This window comes from Spea bombifrons, chromosome 9 (genome assembly GCF_027358695.1).
Source record: "Spea bombifrons isolate aSpeBom1 chromosome 9, aSpeBom1.2.pri, whole genome shotgun sequence".
Lineage (NCBI taxonomy): Eukaryota > Metazoa > Chordata > Amphibia > Anura > Pelobatidae > Spea > Spea bombifrons.
Window position 1 is genome coordinate 20137372 of NC_071095.1, and position 17922 is coordinate 20155293.

The following is a 17922-nucleotide window of genomic DNA, read 5'->3' on the forward strand; positions in this document are numbered from 1 at the left end:
TCCATACTACTGTGCATATATCACCATTTGACTGTTAGCAGATCTTTAGTGGGTGAAATAAATGTTGACACGGATGCTATAGCTACTAAACAGCTGTAGCTATAATAGGAACTATATTAGGCTGCCATCTTTATTCTTTCAATGTTTTGCTGTGGTTTGGAGTCTCCACAACCTTGTGCACTCTGCTATTCTATGGAAGAGTAGCTTTCAACTCCTACCGTTCCAGCCCAGTGGCATGTTTTGGTATATTCTCTTTCTGCAGTTAGCACAGAAGACATCAGTAAAAACCATCTACTGACATCACACCACTTCCTGAAACCACAGATGTGTTTTGATATCAGTAGGGGTCATGTGATGTATTTCTCAACGGAAAAATTCTAGTGTATTATAGAAGAGGAGTATCCAGTGCAGTTCAGTAATGTATATGTAAAAAAGGAAGTACAGAGAATATCATGGAACAATAAAAGCATCAACGATATATATGTGTTTAAGGATATTCAGATGTTCACCATCAAAATTCTGGTTAAAACTTAAAAGTGCTTTCCATCCCTAATTCACTTTGCCGAAGGGCAATATGGCGACCCTTGCTGTGACGTCCTTGCCCCCTATCAGAGGATCGGGGAGGACGTCACTGGAGTGCACCCATTTTGGCAGAAGTTGATTAGGGATTATATATTGAAGACAGATTAGAGAAGAGAAGTGAGAAGATCAACAGAAGGGATCGGTTGAGAAAGTAGGGAAAAATATTTTTACTTATGTATAAAAATGTATATAAATTAAATTGGCCATCATTGTTTAACACAATATTTTATCATTTGCCTTGCAGTAATGCAGTGTATAAGTCATAGTTATTAAGTATTTTTTTTAGCTCCTCCCTGGTTTGCATTATCACTAAAAATAACTTATTTGCAAAAACTATTTTCATACCAATTCAGGGTATCTAGTTCCTCGCACCAATACTTTGCATGTTGATCATATTTTACTTTAATATTCCTAAAATTTACCAGGAGGCTGGGCAGGATCACGCCAGTACAAAATGGATATAAATTTGTGTTACGGATCCTATTAAAAGCAGACCGTATCGGGGACAGGAATTGTAAACGCTCCAAGTATCTAAGGAAGAGAAGATGTTGGCTACATTACCTGTGGTTTTAAAAATCATCGATTTGGCTTTCACGGTGCTGTCATTCCCATGGAATATGTTCATTATTGTTACGAACCTCATGAACTGGATTAAGAACAAGAGGCTTAATGTAGCCAATCAGATCATCTTTGGCGTTGGCATCTTAAACTATATATATGGTATTTTGGGTGTTTACAGAGGTGTCTATTACATACAAACAGGTAACCATTTGCCATATGGTTACAACGGAATGGCTGTCTATTTTGTGTATTCCGCTACCGTGTCCTGTAATCTCTGGTATTGCACCTGGTTGTGTGTGTACTTCTGCTTGAAAATTGTCAACCTGAATATGCAATTCTACATCTATCTACAGAGGAAATTCCATGAGAAGATTACCCGTCTTCTGTTCCTCTCTGTTCTTGTGAATTTATTGCTAAGTGCTTTTATGACCTGGAGCAAAATGGGACCTTTTTTGGTGGAACCAACACTGGGCACATTAAATCATACCTTACTCGGCAAGCTGACTGTCAACTTAATACACTCTTTCTCATTACCACTTTCTACTGTGTCATATCTTGTGGCTTTTCTACTCTTCTCCAGCTCAGCTTTGGCAATTATCATTTCGATAGTCAGACACATGAAACGGGTCCAAGTCAACACTCAAGATTCTAGAAGCCCAAGCTTTGAAGCCCACGTCAGTGCAGCCAAAACTGTGACCTCGTTATTGACCCTGAATATTCTTTATCTTATTTTTTTTCTGACTGGTGTTCTTCTAAAATATAATGTTGAGTTATTATTTGTTTTCTCTCTTCTGGTTTCAATGATTTCCCTCTTCAACAGTTTCAGCTTAATTAAAGGGAACAAGCAACTAGCGAAAGCACTGAATGAATTGTTAGCGTTTTGCTCTTGTTCTGAGACATCTAATAATCCATCAATCGTTTAAACTTGGTATTGAGAAACCCATACTTTGTGTTGTTAATGGTTTAAACTGCTTTTGTACTGTCTTTCCATGCATGTCAAGGATATACTATTTCTAGTCTTAAGTAACAGCAGCATGGTTCTTGGACTCTTCATCTGCAGGCATTGGACCAAAGCCCAGTTTCAGTCAATGCTATCTATCCAAGTACAATTTTTAAATTAACTACATGTATCTTTTTGAATAGATTGGGGAAGCTGAGCCAGCAGTTGGCCTGTTTCTCCTCGTGAAGACTATATACTGACTTTAAGGGGTTAATGACTTACATTTTTACATTCTGTTTGACTTTAAATTGACCTAACCTTGAGATTTGGTTTGTTTGAAATATGAAAATGATCACACTTTCCTCTGTGGGGGTTTCATTACTTGCTGCATCTCATGCAAACATGTTCTCCAAATAGAAACATGTGATGCTTTTATTCATATTCTGTTGTAATGGATAGCTAGTCTTGTCCCTGTTTGACTTCAGCAGGTGACGTTTCCTCTGGGTAACATCTAAGTGTCTTGCTTTGAATATCTATTTTTTATTCACGTATAAAGACCGTAAACTAAATCTCAGATTGTGGTTCCCCGTAGAAGTTTCAAATCCAACTAACATCTACCATTAGGGTTTGATTCCCATGCACTTGCAATCAGGATCCATGGCATAGAATTGAATGGTAGATAAGAACCATTTGGTCCATCTAATTTGTCCACCTTAATTTATGTTCCCTAAAAACAACACTTTTAATTATTAATAGTATTGCCTTCACATTCAACACCATGTCTGTGGATGTAGTGATTGGCCCTTAGATGAGCCAAAGTGGAAATATTTGTATCAAAGTTCAAAACATTGATACAACCAGTACAATAAATTGATAAAAATTAAATGTGGGCATTTGCAGTCATTGGGGAAATGTGTTGTGGGCAGTTGTATGTTCTGTATAAATGTTGCCTAATATAACTGTTGATGAAAACTGATAAAAATGTGTGCTTTTTTGAAAAACATCATGTAAAACTAACATAAGACTTTGCATCTGATGTTAAAATAAAAACATACCTTCCCAACGTCCCTGATTTTCAATGTGTCCCTAAATGATTATTAGGGAGATCAGAGTACCTCCCCTGAACAGTCCAGGGAGCTGTGAAATTGATTGAGGCTTGTGCTTTTACAGAACAGACCTCAATCACTGCTTCCACGTGGCCTTCTGATGATGCGCTGGAGCTGTGCACCAGGATATGATGTCATACCATGGTAAGTAAGTACAGGGTCCTGCCCAAGTTCTAACTCCACTTCACCTGGCTCCAACCATGCACCCAACAAATGTGTTCTGTTTTGGGCACCTGCAATGTTGGTTGAATAGGAAAAAAATTAAACCACTGGGCCAGTCTTTCTCTGCCATATTGTGGTGGCACTGGGCGTGGGTTCCTCTAAATGCCACCCTAAGTATTACGAAAAAGGCAAATATTGAATGTTGTTAGTGATCTGTGCACGTGCAGAGCATGCTAACAGACACATGTGCACTGGACTTCTTGGTGAAGCCACACCCATCAAACGACAACCCTATGGAAGCCACACCCATCAAGTCCTAACCCAACGAAAGCCACGCCCATTGTCCCTAATTCACAAGATTAAATGTGGTCACTCTACCGTTATCGGAATGTTATGATTGGCTTAAATTATAGATGTGATCCTGGAATCATGTGGTTGGGTAAGCCCATATGAGCTGAGCTTCCTCTATTGGTTTAGAAAATATTATGTCGCGCATGATACTGATAAGAGTTAGTCGGATGGCTCCCCCCAAAAAATCCCTGGGTGGCAACACATCATCAATGCAATGAGACTAAAACACGCATCAATAAAGCAGAATTTTAATAGCACTCTATTAAACAACTAATAATGCTTATATAGCTAATGTACTGCTGGAAATATCACACCCTAATGCATTAAAACAGAACAAAAGTTCTTTACACAGTTACATAGTTTATCCCTCTTATAACTGTAAAAGAACTGAGAATGTCAATCACAGACATTAAAATGGAGAGTGAAATTATCTGGTAAGCCCCATATTCTATAAATTGCATAAAAATTACAGCAACAAAACGAAGAATATTGAGAGCTAATAAACATAAAACAGTTTGGGCTGCCCGGATGTGAACTTTGATATTGGGACTTCTTGACCCTTCATGCATGCCTTGTATCAGTTTCATGTGTCGGTAAAGAGATACAATGATGGTCAATGCCGAAGTGGAGAATAGAAAAAACGCAGCAAAAGCTATGGAAATAAAACTTGACATGTTTTCCAAATATGTGGTGTCCCTCTTGAAGTTGGGGAAGAACTCTTGACGAAAAGCGCTGATGTTGCCATTTGATGGAAGCTCGCTGGTTCTAGCCAATAGTCCAGGTAGACTGATAACGATAGATCCCAAAACCGATAGAATGAGAATCCTTGAGACTATGGCCTCATATTTATTTTGTAGAAGAACATAGAATTTCAAGTTAACGTTAACAATTTTCAGGCAGAAGTGCACAGAAAGCCAGGTAGCAAACATCAGGTTACAAGAAATTAAAGACAAACATGTAACTGCACTAGCCGTTTGTGCGACATAAACATAATTTTCCAATCTCTTTTCAAAATAAAATATAAATTTAGCCACTTTCAAAAGTCCATGTAAAAGGTTGAAGGTGGCGATACCAAAGATGAGCTGGTTGGTTATGTTAAGTTTGTTGTTCTTGATCCATTCCTGAAGATAAATAACAAAGATGAACATGGTCCCTGGGACTGAAGCTATCAAAGAAACAAGATCGATGGCTGTTAAAAGTCCAACAAGTACATGGAACATCTTGGTTTGCAAGAATTTAGAAATTGTATGTTACTCCAGGACCACTATTAAAATCAAATGACTTTCATCTCTGCAACCACCATTTTATACATGATACCATAGGTGTTTCACACACAAATTTCACACACAAATTAATTCAGTGTACAAAAGAACCCAAACAAACAAATCAAATGCAAATCAATTTTGGTGGTGTTGTAAAAAAAGGGAATGGTACACCAATCTGCCATAATATTATGACCTCTGATAATCTTGTTATCATGGCCCCTGTCAGTGGGTGAGATATGTTACGCAACAAGTGAGCATTTCGTCCTCAACGTTGATGTGATAGAAGTAGGAAAAATGGACAAGCATAAGGATCTGAGTGTCTTTGGCAAGGGCTAAATTGGCTACACAACCGGGTCAGAGCATCTCCAAAACTGCAGCTCTTGTGGGGTGTCCTCGGGGTGCAGTGGTTAGTAGCTAGTGGTACAAAGGAGGAAAAGTGTTAAACAGGGTCATGGGCAGCCAAGGCTCATTGAGGCACGGTGGGGGGTGAAGACTGACGCATGTGTTTAAATCCAACAGACAGGCTACTGTAGCTCATATTGCTGAAAAAGTTGATGCTGGTTCTGATAGAAAGGTATCAGAACACACAGAGCATCGCAGTTGAGTATGGGTCTGCGTAGCCGCTGACCAGTCATGGTGCCCATGCTAACCAATGTCCACTACCAAAAGGGCTCATGCCATGTGAGCAGAAAGAAATGGACCACGGAGCAATGGAAGAAATCATGTTTTCTTTTTACGTGATGTAAAAGAAAGCGTGATTTATCGCGTGTGTGTGTGTCGGGTGTGTGTGTTTCTTACATGAAGAACAAATGGCATCCATGGAGGCCCCACCTTGCAATTCACAGGACTTAAAGGACCTGCTGCTAACGTCTGTCCTGACCGGTCATATGCCAACAGAGGTAATAAGAGCAGCCTTATGTATGCAACCGCTCCAGTACCGGTGCCACCCCCAAGGTCCATTGACATATGGTCCATGCTGCCCTGTTTTCTGATTGGACACTGTTGGTCAGTGGATGTCTGTGTGCAACTCACCTTTCACTACCCCCGTTGGAGACTACTTGCTTAACTATGTGCCCGCCAGTAGAATAATGCTATAGGTAGGCCAACTTATAGACATTGCCATTTGATGGACCCTCATTTGTTATGGCGAATGCACTAGGAAGACTCACCAAGATAGAACCCAGAACTGATGGAATGAGAATCCTTGAACATATGACATCAAATGTATTTTGTAGAAGAATGTAGGACTTCAACTTAACAGTAATAATTTTCAAACAGAAGTGCACAGAAAGCCAAGTAGGATATTATAGCCAAAAATAAAACAGAACCAGACGTGTGCCAAATAAATATTTTTTAATGATGTCTTTACATAATGTAAGATATATCTAATACATTTAAGCTGTCCATAGAAAAGGTTGAGGACACAAATGCTAAAAAATAGCTTATTATTCTTGATCCATTCTAGAAGACTAACAACAAGCATGGACATATTTCCTGGAACTGAAGCCATCAAAGCAACAAAATCAATGGCTCTTAGAAGCTCAGTGTGTACACGGGGCAGCTTGCCTTATTTAGGAAGATTGTTATTCCTAACCCAGCTTCAAGACCAAATGGCTTCCAGCTGTGTTACCACCTTTTCTTCTGAAACATATCAAATAACTAAAATTAGAGGATGTTCCAGATGCAAATTTAAATTTGTTTTTGAAAATCCAAATTGATTCTATTACTTTTACACATAATGCAAATATATTTTAGAAGCTGGAATAAAAAAAAACAATTGGTTGTAAATTAAATGAAACGGACATAAATACCAATACCAAAAAAATAAGAAACCCCTTTTCCCTTATACAAACATAACTATTATTTGATGTTAGAGACAGGACAAAAGTAACTAAAAAAGAAGAATTAAAAATGTGGAGACACATTGCAGTTGTTACTGGTTTTAAGACACTAGGGATAAAAAAAAGAGAGATGGACATTTTCATATTACATATCGTGTCCTACGCAGACAGAAAACCATTTGCTCTTTACAAGCCTGAAAGTACATACAACTCTCTCCGGGCGAGACTGAATTAGCACAAGAAACACATCATGTGATGGAGATTTTTCTCCTAAATATTCTTCTTCTGTGTCGGAGAGGATAAATGTGAATACGTGTGTGTATATGAGCAGGTGTTTGTAAGGGCAAGTGTATGTGTGTGTTTCAGAGGATGCTTTTCTTGTCCTTGTTTGACAAACCAGAGGTGATGGGTTTTTTTGTTTTTTTTTTTAAGTAAATATATACAGTACTAATAGTAATATGTTTCATACCTCTACATATATACACACATCCATATCTGGGAGCTTCCAGGGTTTCTACTTAGGGTAGGCTACCTCTTCTGGGATGGGGCAACCTTAAATAGATGGGGATTGGAAATGACCAAACAGTCCCGGGAGCAAAAGGAATGCAGGGCTTTACCCAGAGACTTCGGGTCACCGAGGGAGTTCACAGGTATGTACTACAAGACAGATTGTTAAATCTCAAAAGGCAGATATTTGAAATAAAATAATGTAAAAAATGTAGTTTATACTAATAGACCCCAAGAACACAGACACCTAAAATTACTTCACACACTTTCTATAACATAAATATCTTTTTGTTCCTTCTGCCAGATGCACGGGTTAAGATGTAGCTGCTTTGAAAACATCTTAGTACAAGCACACCGAGCTAATATGACATGTATTGCTGTATTCAAGTCTTTGTTTGCTTTTATGAGAACCACAGCAATTAGAATGTGAAATATGGAAAAACAGATTGAAATTGAATACCTCCAGATAACATTTTGTCTATAAAATAAACCTATTTTAAAAACCAAAACATAAAGAGTATTGAGCACCAACAGAGAAGTCACAGTTTTTGCTGCTCGAATAAGAACTTCCATGTTGTGTCCTCCGAGACCTTCAACACTGGCTTTCATTCGGTTCACGTGTCCACAAAGAGAAGTAATGATGGTCAAAGCAGAACTGAAGGACAGAAGAAAGGCAACCAATGAAAATATTATATAAATGTGTTGGGAGTACAAGTGTTTTGAGCTCAAAGGACGAGTGAGTGGCATATTGCCATTTGATGTGTTGAGCGTTCCATTTAAGAAAGGTTCATCCATCTTGTTCCATACAGGAAGAAGACTGACTAAGAAAGATCCGAGTACAGATTGAAGGATAATCCATGGGGACATTTCTAAGAACTTCTTTTGGAGAATTATGTAGAATTTCTTGTTAATGGTAACGATTTTCAGGCAGAGGTGTACAGACAGCCAAGCACAAAACCAGAGGTTGCAGGATATAATCGTTGAAAACAAAACTGGGAGTATTCCTTCAGCTACCAGACTCTTGTCTACGAAACTATTTGCTTTAAAAAAAACGATGACATTTCTGGCAACTTTCAGCAGTCCATGGGATAGATTCGCCAGAGTGATGGCAAAGATGAGCTGATTGATTAAAGGAAGCGTTTTATTTTTCCTCCAATTCATTAACTTCACTCCAAGAATGAAGATGTTTCCTGGAAGTGAAACCAGGTAAACAATCGTATCGCCGATTACTAAAACAAGAGTTAGCATTTTGTCCAAATGCCTTGGCTGCTTGGTAGAAATGGCTTCATTCAGACCTGGATGTTTGCTTTCAGAGGCTTTTTTTTCATTTCCTATTTATTCGAACATAAAATGAATTTTATATACGAAATTAGGTTCATTCCACTGATGCAAATTGTCTTTCTGATGGACCATGATATCAACCACAGTGGTTTGCAAATAATGTACTTGTTTATATATGATAGGGCAAATTAAACATATCGTTTCCTGGTAATAATTTGCTTTTAGCATTACATTTAAATGTTTAGCTATCAAGCCATCAGTGTCATTGGGATTGTGTATATTGGCAGATATATATATAAATATATAATGTAGACATCAAGCTTTTTCTTCATTGGTAACACTGGGATATTTTTTGGACATTTTCTTCATGTTCCATTGGCATTCCATCTTTAACCTTCTTCGTTCCTTGATATATGAAGAAATTAGGTAAAACACTGAATGAGCCTATAACCAGGTGTCCTTGCGCTAGGACTTTTGATATTTCAGTCTTACTTAACCTCCATGATTAGTCATAGAAAATAAAGCTTTATGAATGATTGTAATATACTCAGAGGTGTATCTTGGCTGGGCACTGCCTTAGGCCTGACTCGGTTTGGTACCCCAGCCGCCTCTGTGGCTTAGCTCCGTGGCATATCCCAACGCACAAAATGAGTGGAGTATGGTCATTTATGGAGGCTGTGTCAACTAGACCCAGCGCTCTATAGTGTGTATGTGCCAGATACACGGGAGATCAAGCTTCCTCCAACCGGCCCAAGAAGAATGTTTTGTGTTCCTCATTTGTTGATTTAAATTGTAAAGCCCTGAGAACTCATTGAAAAGTTTCACTAAGATATTTGAGATTTTTAGCATAATTTGTATTAAAACGTAGTTTAACATTACACAAATTATTATTGCCTGTATATCATTCGAACCGGCGTCTGTTTGTTGAAAGTTATTTCCATGATTCCTAAGCAAAGTTATTAGAAGCAAAAAATGTAAATGGGAGGTTTAGGGTTCTTCATTTTGACAAAGCCAAGATTTGCATGTTTCACGTCTGCTCTTTACTTTAGCTTATGTTTTTTTTCTGCGATGTGGGAGATATAGGATACAATGTACACAAATTAGCAGCGCACATTTGCCGTGAAACGCTCTGGAGGAAGAGTCCGGAGGAACGCGAGGTCTGAGAAAAGATGTCGTTAAATGCCCTTAATATCGGGATAATAGCTTTCGATGTATTTGCTTTGGTGGCTTCCATCCCCGGAAACCTGTTCATTTTTGTGAATGGCCTGGGTTGGATACAGAATAAGAAACTCCACGTGACCGAACATCTTATATTTGGGATTAGTGTCTGCAACCTTTGCCACGGATTTCTGAAGACTGTCAGTTATTTGAATTACGTTTTAGAAGGACCCGCTCGCAGTGTAAATGAAATTCAGAAGTATGGAACCGTCATGTTTCTTACCGTAATGTCCTGCAATATCTGGTTTTGCACTTGGCTTTGTGTTTACTTCTGTCTAAAAATCGTTAACATCAACCAGCGGATGTACCTCGGCCTACAGAGGAATTTCAACAGGATATTTCCCTTTCTTCTTCTTAAGTCCATACTTGGCTCTTTCTTGGTGAGTCTGCCTGTGGCATTGGGGGATACCTATAATGCAACTCTCCATGACTCTTCCGAAACGGTGTCCGTCAATATGTTGACAAAAATAAAATACCTCTACCATCTACCGATCCACAGTACGATTTCCTCTTTGGCTTTTTTCCTGTTCTTCGGTTCGGCTTTGACCATCGTCATCTCTCTCTATAGACACATGAAGACGATGCAAGGCAACGCTGAAGGTTCTCGAAGCCCAAGCGTGGAGGCTCATGTCCGTGCAGCCAAAACTGTGACCTCTCTCTTGACCCTGAGTATTATTTATTTCCCTTCTGTCCTCGTAGCTACTTTGTGTAGATGGGACTTTAACTGGTTACATTCATCATCCTGCTTTATTTCCATATTCCATATCTTGAGTTCTTTGACTCTAATAAAAGGAAACAGTAAACTGAACATGGCCCTAGAAAAACATTTTCCATGTTGCCCTTGTTGACATCCAATAATTTGTAAATTATGGGACGTTAACAGGGGCAACACATAAAAAATGTCTGCTCTTTTTTTTCTTTTTTTACTGATTATTGGGAAAAAAATCCACCTTTCTTGTGTCTCTGCTCGGTTTTCTGCACAGAACAGGCAAGGGCACCAACACTTTTTCTGGCTTTTGGTTTTTGTCGTTATATAAGAAAAAGAAAAATGCTAAAAAGATAATATCTTGTCTGATAGGGATACTTTTTAATAAAAAAAAACATAACGGAGCATTGTATACATGATTTGCACCATTAAAATCAACCAATTACAACAATAATAAAAGTACACGGTTTGATGCTAAAGACAAGTTAGTCCTAGTTTCTGCCTTGCTTTGCAGATGACATTATGCATCACGTAAATGACATCATCATGACATCATCGGACAATATCACCATTATCAATGAGTTATTTTAAACAAATAAAATAGTTTTTGTTTGCAGAATTAGCATATTAATTTTTTTACTCTTTTGTTATTGATTATTTATATCAAGTATGTTTGGTATTGACAAAATGTAGGGGATTCCTTTTACCTATACCTATATCATAGCACCTCGGCTTCGGTGACATTATTTCATAGGAACTTATTCATTCTTCTTTTGGATCTACTTGACCTGGTCATGTTGACATCGGATTGGCAATTCGTCTTTGAAGTAAGTGTCGGCAACCGTTTCCTGAAATGTTGCATCCCTTTTTTGGGTGAAGGACAGACATTTCCATGAACAAGGACACCCCCTGTGTTTTTGGACAGAACGCGTGGCACAGGAATGATTGAGCCAAATAATATCTTCCGTCTATCAGATGTTCATAGTTTGTGAGGGATTCTGATTTCCCATATATATGTCGGATTTAACGCTATTTACGCCTCAGTTAACCTGATCATTTTTTGGTGTGAATGTTATTTCCAGGTTTTGTGGTACAGTCAGCATCTCTTACTATATAATAAAACTTTGACAAAAGGACAAACGCTTTCCACTCTTTTATAGTCTACTGGTTTAAGAACTGTAAAGATGTTTAGAATTCGCCGTCTTGCTGGTGTCTACATTTAGTGGCCAAGTGTCAAGCTTTCAGACCTCATGGTCTTCTTTCTGTTCTTCCCTCGTAGGACTCACATGGAGAATAATTTGAAGAGTATTGTTCTTTTAGGGCAGGTGAAAGCAGAAGAACAAAGTAGAAAGTAAAATCTCCCCCAGTTTGGAGGCTGACTAATCAGCGTATTGGCTTATTTAGTTCTCGGTTACAAAGTAAAACGAAACACAACAGGTTCAGCAGGCTTTGGGCATTGTAATCGCTTCCATAGCTCCAGGACTAAAAGCTGACCGCGTTCTCCCTCTGCTCCATATGCTTTCACAGGCTGTGCTTTAACCCTTTTGGGCATTATTTCCACCTGCAAAGGCATTAAGCTTATTAACACAATAATGCTGGGGACAGAGATGTCCCCAACCATCTAATTAGGCACATCCCAAACTCTCCCTCCTCTCTAAATCTCAACCCAAATGCAATCATAGACTTCGATTTCAAATTTGAGATATATTATTATATCTTCTTTAGATCTATCTGGCTGTCCTTCTGTCTATGATTGGAATGGGAGCAGGACTTTTATCATAGTTCGGGTTCCCCGCTATGTTATAGTTGAGCAAGTAGGTCAAAAGTAACTAAATTGCAAATCTGCAGATAATTGATAATGAAAGCATGCTGGTGATAAGCAATGTGCCACAGAACAATAGCACGGTTCCCATAAAACAAGCACAACATTAACCTGGAACATCTCTTCCCGGGACTCCCATTAAATGATGGCTCTAGATGTTGATCGGTTGACATTTTTCATTATTTTGGATGTACATGCGCGCGGACTGGGTTAGTTGACGACTGCGGAGAAAGACAAAACATATAAACTACTCCAAAAACAGATAATGTTGGGCGGATACGCTCCTTGAAGCCAAAATGTACATATACTTCTCCACTGTTCTTCTGGTCTGAATGATGGGTCCTGCGTTTACGGTATCTTCACATTTGCATGTAAAAGGCATGATTTGCTAATCCTACCACTTAATATATTTGCATAGAAATGCAAGTGTTATTACACTCCAACAATGAACACACTCAACATTTAAAGGGGCCATATAATGTATATTTGTATGCATTCATTATTTACATTTCTTTTTAATAGTTCATGGCCCCGGGATTCGGAAAGTCACGGAAAATCACTTTGCTTTGATACTCAGTTGTTGTCGTCCCTTTCGTCTTTTTGATGAATCTCACACAGTTTTCACCCCATATATATGAATACAATAGATAAAAGTAAATCTTTATATAGCTGCGGGGGGGGGGTAACTTCATATTAATGTCTTTTAGAATGTGATGTCATCAAAATCCCTGTGGATGTAATGGTCAGGTGTCCCAATACTTTTGTCCATATAGTATGTGTTTGTGTGTATATATATATATATATATTTCATTTTATGCCTTTCCTTTTTTCATTTTTCATTATATATGTCTCAATACATATTTGGATAATCAGAACCCCACCTTAAAAGTTCAAGTTATAATATTAGATGAATATCGTTCATCTGCTGATTTCACTATTTTCCCCACTCTTTTCCCTACATCCGTCCTTAAAAAGAAAAACCTGTATGATCAGTTATCTCATTTTTAACCGAACAATAAATTTTTAACCACTTAAGGAAGTAATGTAGACATAGGTTGATTGGACACGGGATAAGGAACATACAGTAACTGATTATTATTAAAATAATAATAATTGTAGAACCTGAAACGGAGATCCTTAGGAGTTAAGCGAGTATGGAGTATGGAGTCTGGTCATTTTAATATTATAATTGATACAATTTTATTTACATTCTATGCTATACAATAGTACAAAGCCTAAATGCCGATCAAGCACTTTTTTGGAGACAGTGATTTCCAATCATAAACAGAAAAACAAAAGCATATATGTTGAGAAAATGCCTTCCAAAAGAATCCATTGCAAATATTCTAGATATTTCAAAGGCTATTATGGGTATACATCCTATTTTATATTTCTTTTTATTTATTTTAATATAATTTTTATTTATTTTATACAGGAGTCGTCTACGGGGATAAGTAGCAAATAACAGCTCCGGATAGAGCATTCTGGAGTTTACGGTTTCCGTTTATTAGTACCAAGGCACTGATATTATGAAAGATAGAATTTAGCAAGGAAGAGCACTGTAGCCAATAAGAAGCCCCTCCTTTAAAAATTCCTATTATTAAACATATGAAAAAGACAGCATTCAGTACCAAGAGAGAGGTCACAGTTTTGGCCGCACTTATATGAGCTTCCAAGTTAGGTCTTCTGGACCCCTCAATGTTCTCCTGCATGTGCTTCATGTGGTTGAACAGAGATACGATGATGTTCCCAGCTGAGCTCGAGAACAGCGTGAAAGCCACACAACAATACATAGTGTAGATAGGTTGGGAGTAAATGCTCCTATGCCGTAACATAAACAAGAGTTTAGCTTCTTGATTCGACGTAACAAGTGACACATTCCGTGTCGTTCCATCGACAACATCCCAGGCAATAGGAACAGCCACAGATATAGAACCCAAGAAGGATAGCAGGAGAAGACACGGGAGTTTCTTGGGTATAGTCCTTTGGAGATAGATGTAGAATCTCTGCTTGAAACGTACAATTTTCAGGCAGAAGTGGATGCAGAGCCAGGTGCAAAACCAAAGACTAGAAGACAGAGACGTCAGGAGCAAAACCGACGATGCCTTTTGGAACATGCCCGTGTTTGAGTTATCCGTTTTTAGCAATAGAAACACGTTTCTGTTCACTTTCAAAAGCCCGTGCAGGAGGTTCACAGCACTTATGCCAAAGATGAGCCGATCAGTCGTAGAATGTTTCTTATTCTTTATCCAGTCTAGGATATTCACAACGAGAATAAATACGTTCCCCGGAATGGACGGCATTAGAACAACTATATCTATGCTCATTAAAACAATGTTTAAGAGTGAAGCCATCTTGATTTTGTTTAAAGTCTCTTCCCAACTCTATAGATCCGATGGATTAAATGTTTCACGCCTTCTAATAAACTTTTTACTGTGATCCTTGCAGTGGTTTTATGTGAAAACGAAATATATTTTAATATGCAAACCATTTCTGTTTAAAAGGAAATACATAAGGATGCATGCGCGTGGTTTGCAAATAGCTCTACTTACAGTCATACATTAGCATGAAAAATATCCCTCTGTCTTCACGTTAATAAAACTATAATACAAAAATGATGCAAAAATTCACCCCGGGCCTCCCAACTAACACACCCCACTAACGCAACCATGCTCACACACACAGGTACACATCCACAATGTCACACCCAAAAGTACACATCCATGCTCACACACACACACAGTTACACATCCATGAAACAAAAACACACATCCATGCTCACACACACATTCATGCTCACACACAGCTACACATCCATGCTCACACACACATTCATGCTCACACACAGTTACACATCCATGCTCACACACACACATAATTACATATCCATGCTCACACATACAAAAAATTACACACCCATGCTCACACACACAGTTACACATCCATGCTCACACACACATACACTAACACAATTAAACACCCCAAGTGACATCCCAAGTATACAAACAACCAAGTGCAAAAATGGTGGGTACAGAACTTTAAGGAAAAAAAAGAAAACATCATACATGTGTTGGTATAAAATGGTATTGGATAACAAGAATGTCTTATCCTCGTTTTTCATAGAATCTCTTGTAACACCACGATGAAAACACAATATATGTATCTGAAATATGATTTGACGAGATGCAAATGAAAACCTACATGAAATGAGATCCAAGTATAAACCCATGCAGGTTGTGCAAACATTTATTTTCTATAATAATAATGAAAACTAGAACAAGTAAGAGATATATTATTGTCTCCACTGAAAAACATAGTATATAATCCAACTGATCCAGAATCTCAATGTATTTTAACAATGACTAGTAGCACTAACTTTGGAATAAATATGAAGAAACAATAAAGTAATGCCCTCTTGAGTTTGAAGGCTGTCTATACAACACTTCACTTCATATAAAGTACACACTTGATAAGAGTATGCTTAAATGCAGCAACAGTTTGCTAAATTTTGGTATGCGTTATTTAGTTTACGGTTTCCCTTTATTAAGGCCACAGAAGTAAGGAAGCGAATAATGGAAATTATAATGGAAATGATAATTTTGGGAAACATACTATGTAGCATAAAGCTTATAGTTATCCCAATAAAATATAAAATGTTGAGGATTAAGATTGAGGTCACTGTTTTGGCTGCACGGACATGAATCTCCATGCTGGGATGCCTAAAACCTTCGGAATTGTCCTGCATACGTTTCATGTGTCTGTAGAGAGAAGTGATGATGGCCGAAGTGGAACTGAAGAATAGAAGAAAGGCCAAGACACAATGCACATAAAACATCTGGTAATTAAAAATAAATATTTTTGGAACTTCATATTCAGAAGCAATATTTTGAGTAGAAGAACTGTTTGGTAAGTTCGGTGATGGTCCGTTGGCTACGAACATGTCAATGGATATACTAAGGAGACTCCAAAGTACAGATGAAAGGAGAACCCATGGAAAAAGTTTGTGGGACTTCCTCTGGAGATAGACATAATATCTTTGATGGTAGTTAACAATTTTTAGGCAGAAGTACACACAGAGCCAGGCACAAAACCATAGACTGCAGGACGTGAGAAATAAAAATATACATGAAGACAGTTTGTGGTATCCATGTTTTAAACTTTTTGTTTTCATCATCAGGGGAAAGACATACGGGCCAATCTTCAAGACAATATAGGAAAGATTCCAGAAACTGATTCCTGACACAAGCTGATCCGTTACGTGAGCTCTCTTCGTTTTGATCCAGTCCTTCAGCTTTACAACAAGAATAAAAATATTTATTTGGGTGGAAGCAACCAAAACAAGCACATCGATGCTCATGAAAACAATAATTGTGATGTTGGACATTCCGCTTTGGTCCATGTCCTCCATGCTACACTTCTGTGACTCCTTTAGCAATGGAATGGAAAGGACTTATTTTGCGGTTGCAATATAATTCCTCCAGGATGCAAATTTCGACTGTATGAAATTGATATCTACCAATGCCCATTTTCATATATTAACATATTAAGGTTAAGAGGATTGAGTAGTAGTCCTTAACGAGCACAAAGACAAAAGGCAAAACTCTCAGCTAGCGCATTATTTAGTTTTCTGTTTCCTTTTATTAGGATAAAGGGGGCAAGAGAGTTACAACCTGACCCTAACATGAAAGCAACGTATAATATGTTAGTATTGCTAGTTCCTGATGCATACAGTAAAAAACAAATGAAATACAGAGTATTTAGAATCAACATGGATGCTATGGTCCTGACTGCAGAGACATGAGCTTCCACGCTGGAGGGCCTGGTACCTTCAGCATTGTCCCGGACACGCGTTAAGTGTCTATACAGGTAAATAATGCTTGTCAAAGCTGAACCGAAGGACAGGATAAATGGTATATATATAGAAAATACTGTAATATTGTACTGATAAGGAATTCCCTTCAATGTACTATTCATAGACACGTTATGAGAAGAGCAGCCGTAGCTTAGTGAAGAACTATTGACCATATACCACTTCATATGAATATTAAATATGACACTCCAAAGCACAGATAGAAGGAGAATCCATGGAAGAATCTTGGGAAAGCTCCTTTGTAGATAAATGTAGACTCTTTGATTGATACCAACAGTTTTAAGGCAAAAGTGGACAAAGAGCCAAGTGGAAAACCAGAGGTTGCAGGAAATCACAAAAAGCATTAAAAAGGAAACAAACTCTTGCAGAAATCTCGGCAATCCTTTGACTTCAAAATAAGTGTACGTACTGACTTTTAGGACTCCATGAAGAATGTTACAGAAACTGATTCCACCGAGCAGCTGATGAGTTATACAAAGTCTCTTGTTCTTGACCCATTCCTTTAGAAACACAACAAGCATGAACATGTTTCCTGGGACAGAAAATAATAGAAAAGCTATCTCGATGGCTACATAAGGAATCTGTACGATGATGCCCATCCTCGATATATACGCAACTGTCCCTTTGCTTCTTTAGTCAGATCACTCTAAACTCATTATTTCTTCCAGGGTTGCATTTATATTATGACCTGTCTGGTACCTAAGCGGGGG

At 38.1% G+C, this 17922-nt stretch overlaps 2 protein-coding genes across 2 annotated transcripts; one reads left to right on the plus strand and one right to left on the minus strand.

The window, feature by feature from the left end:
• Window positions 1–9765: 9765 nt before the first annotated feature.
• LOC128504331 (taste receptor type 2 member 41-like) lies at window positions 9766–10662 on the plus strand. Its single transcript, XM_053474364.1, has one exon. It carries the CDS (start codon window positions 9766–9768, stop codon window positions 10660–10662), a length of 897 nt encoding a protein of 298 aa, XP_053330339.1.
• A 3122-nt stretch (window positions 10663–13784) lies between these two features.
• On the minus strand, window positions 13785–14696 carry LOC128504332 (taste receptor type 2 member 40-like). Its single transcript, XM_053474366.1, has one exon. The coding sequence runs from the start codon at window positions 14694–14696 to the stop codon at window positions 13785–13787; it is 912 nt and encodes a 303-aa protein (XP_053330341.1).
• Window positions 14697–17922: the final 3226 nt, after the last annotated feature.

What these genes read in the sequence shown, in the direction of transcription:
- LOC128504331 (XM_053474364.1), top strand. Translation starts at nt 9,766, where the DNA reads ATGTCGTTAAATGCCCTTAATATCGGGATAATAGCTTTCGATGTATTT.
- LOC128504332 (XM_053474366.1), bottom strand. Translation starts at nt 14,696, where the DNA reads ATGGCTTCACTCTTAAACATTGTTTTAATGAGCATAGATATAGTTGTT.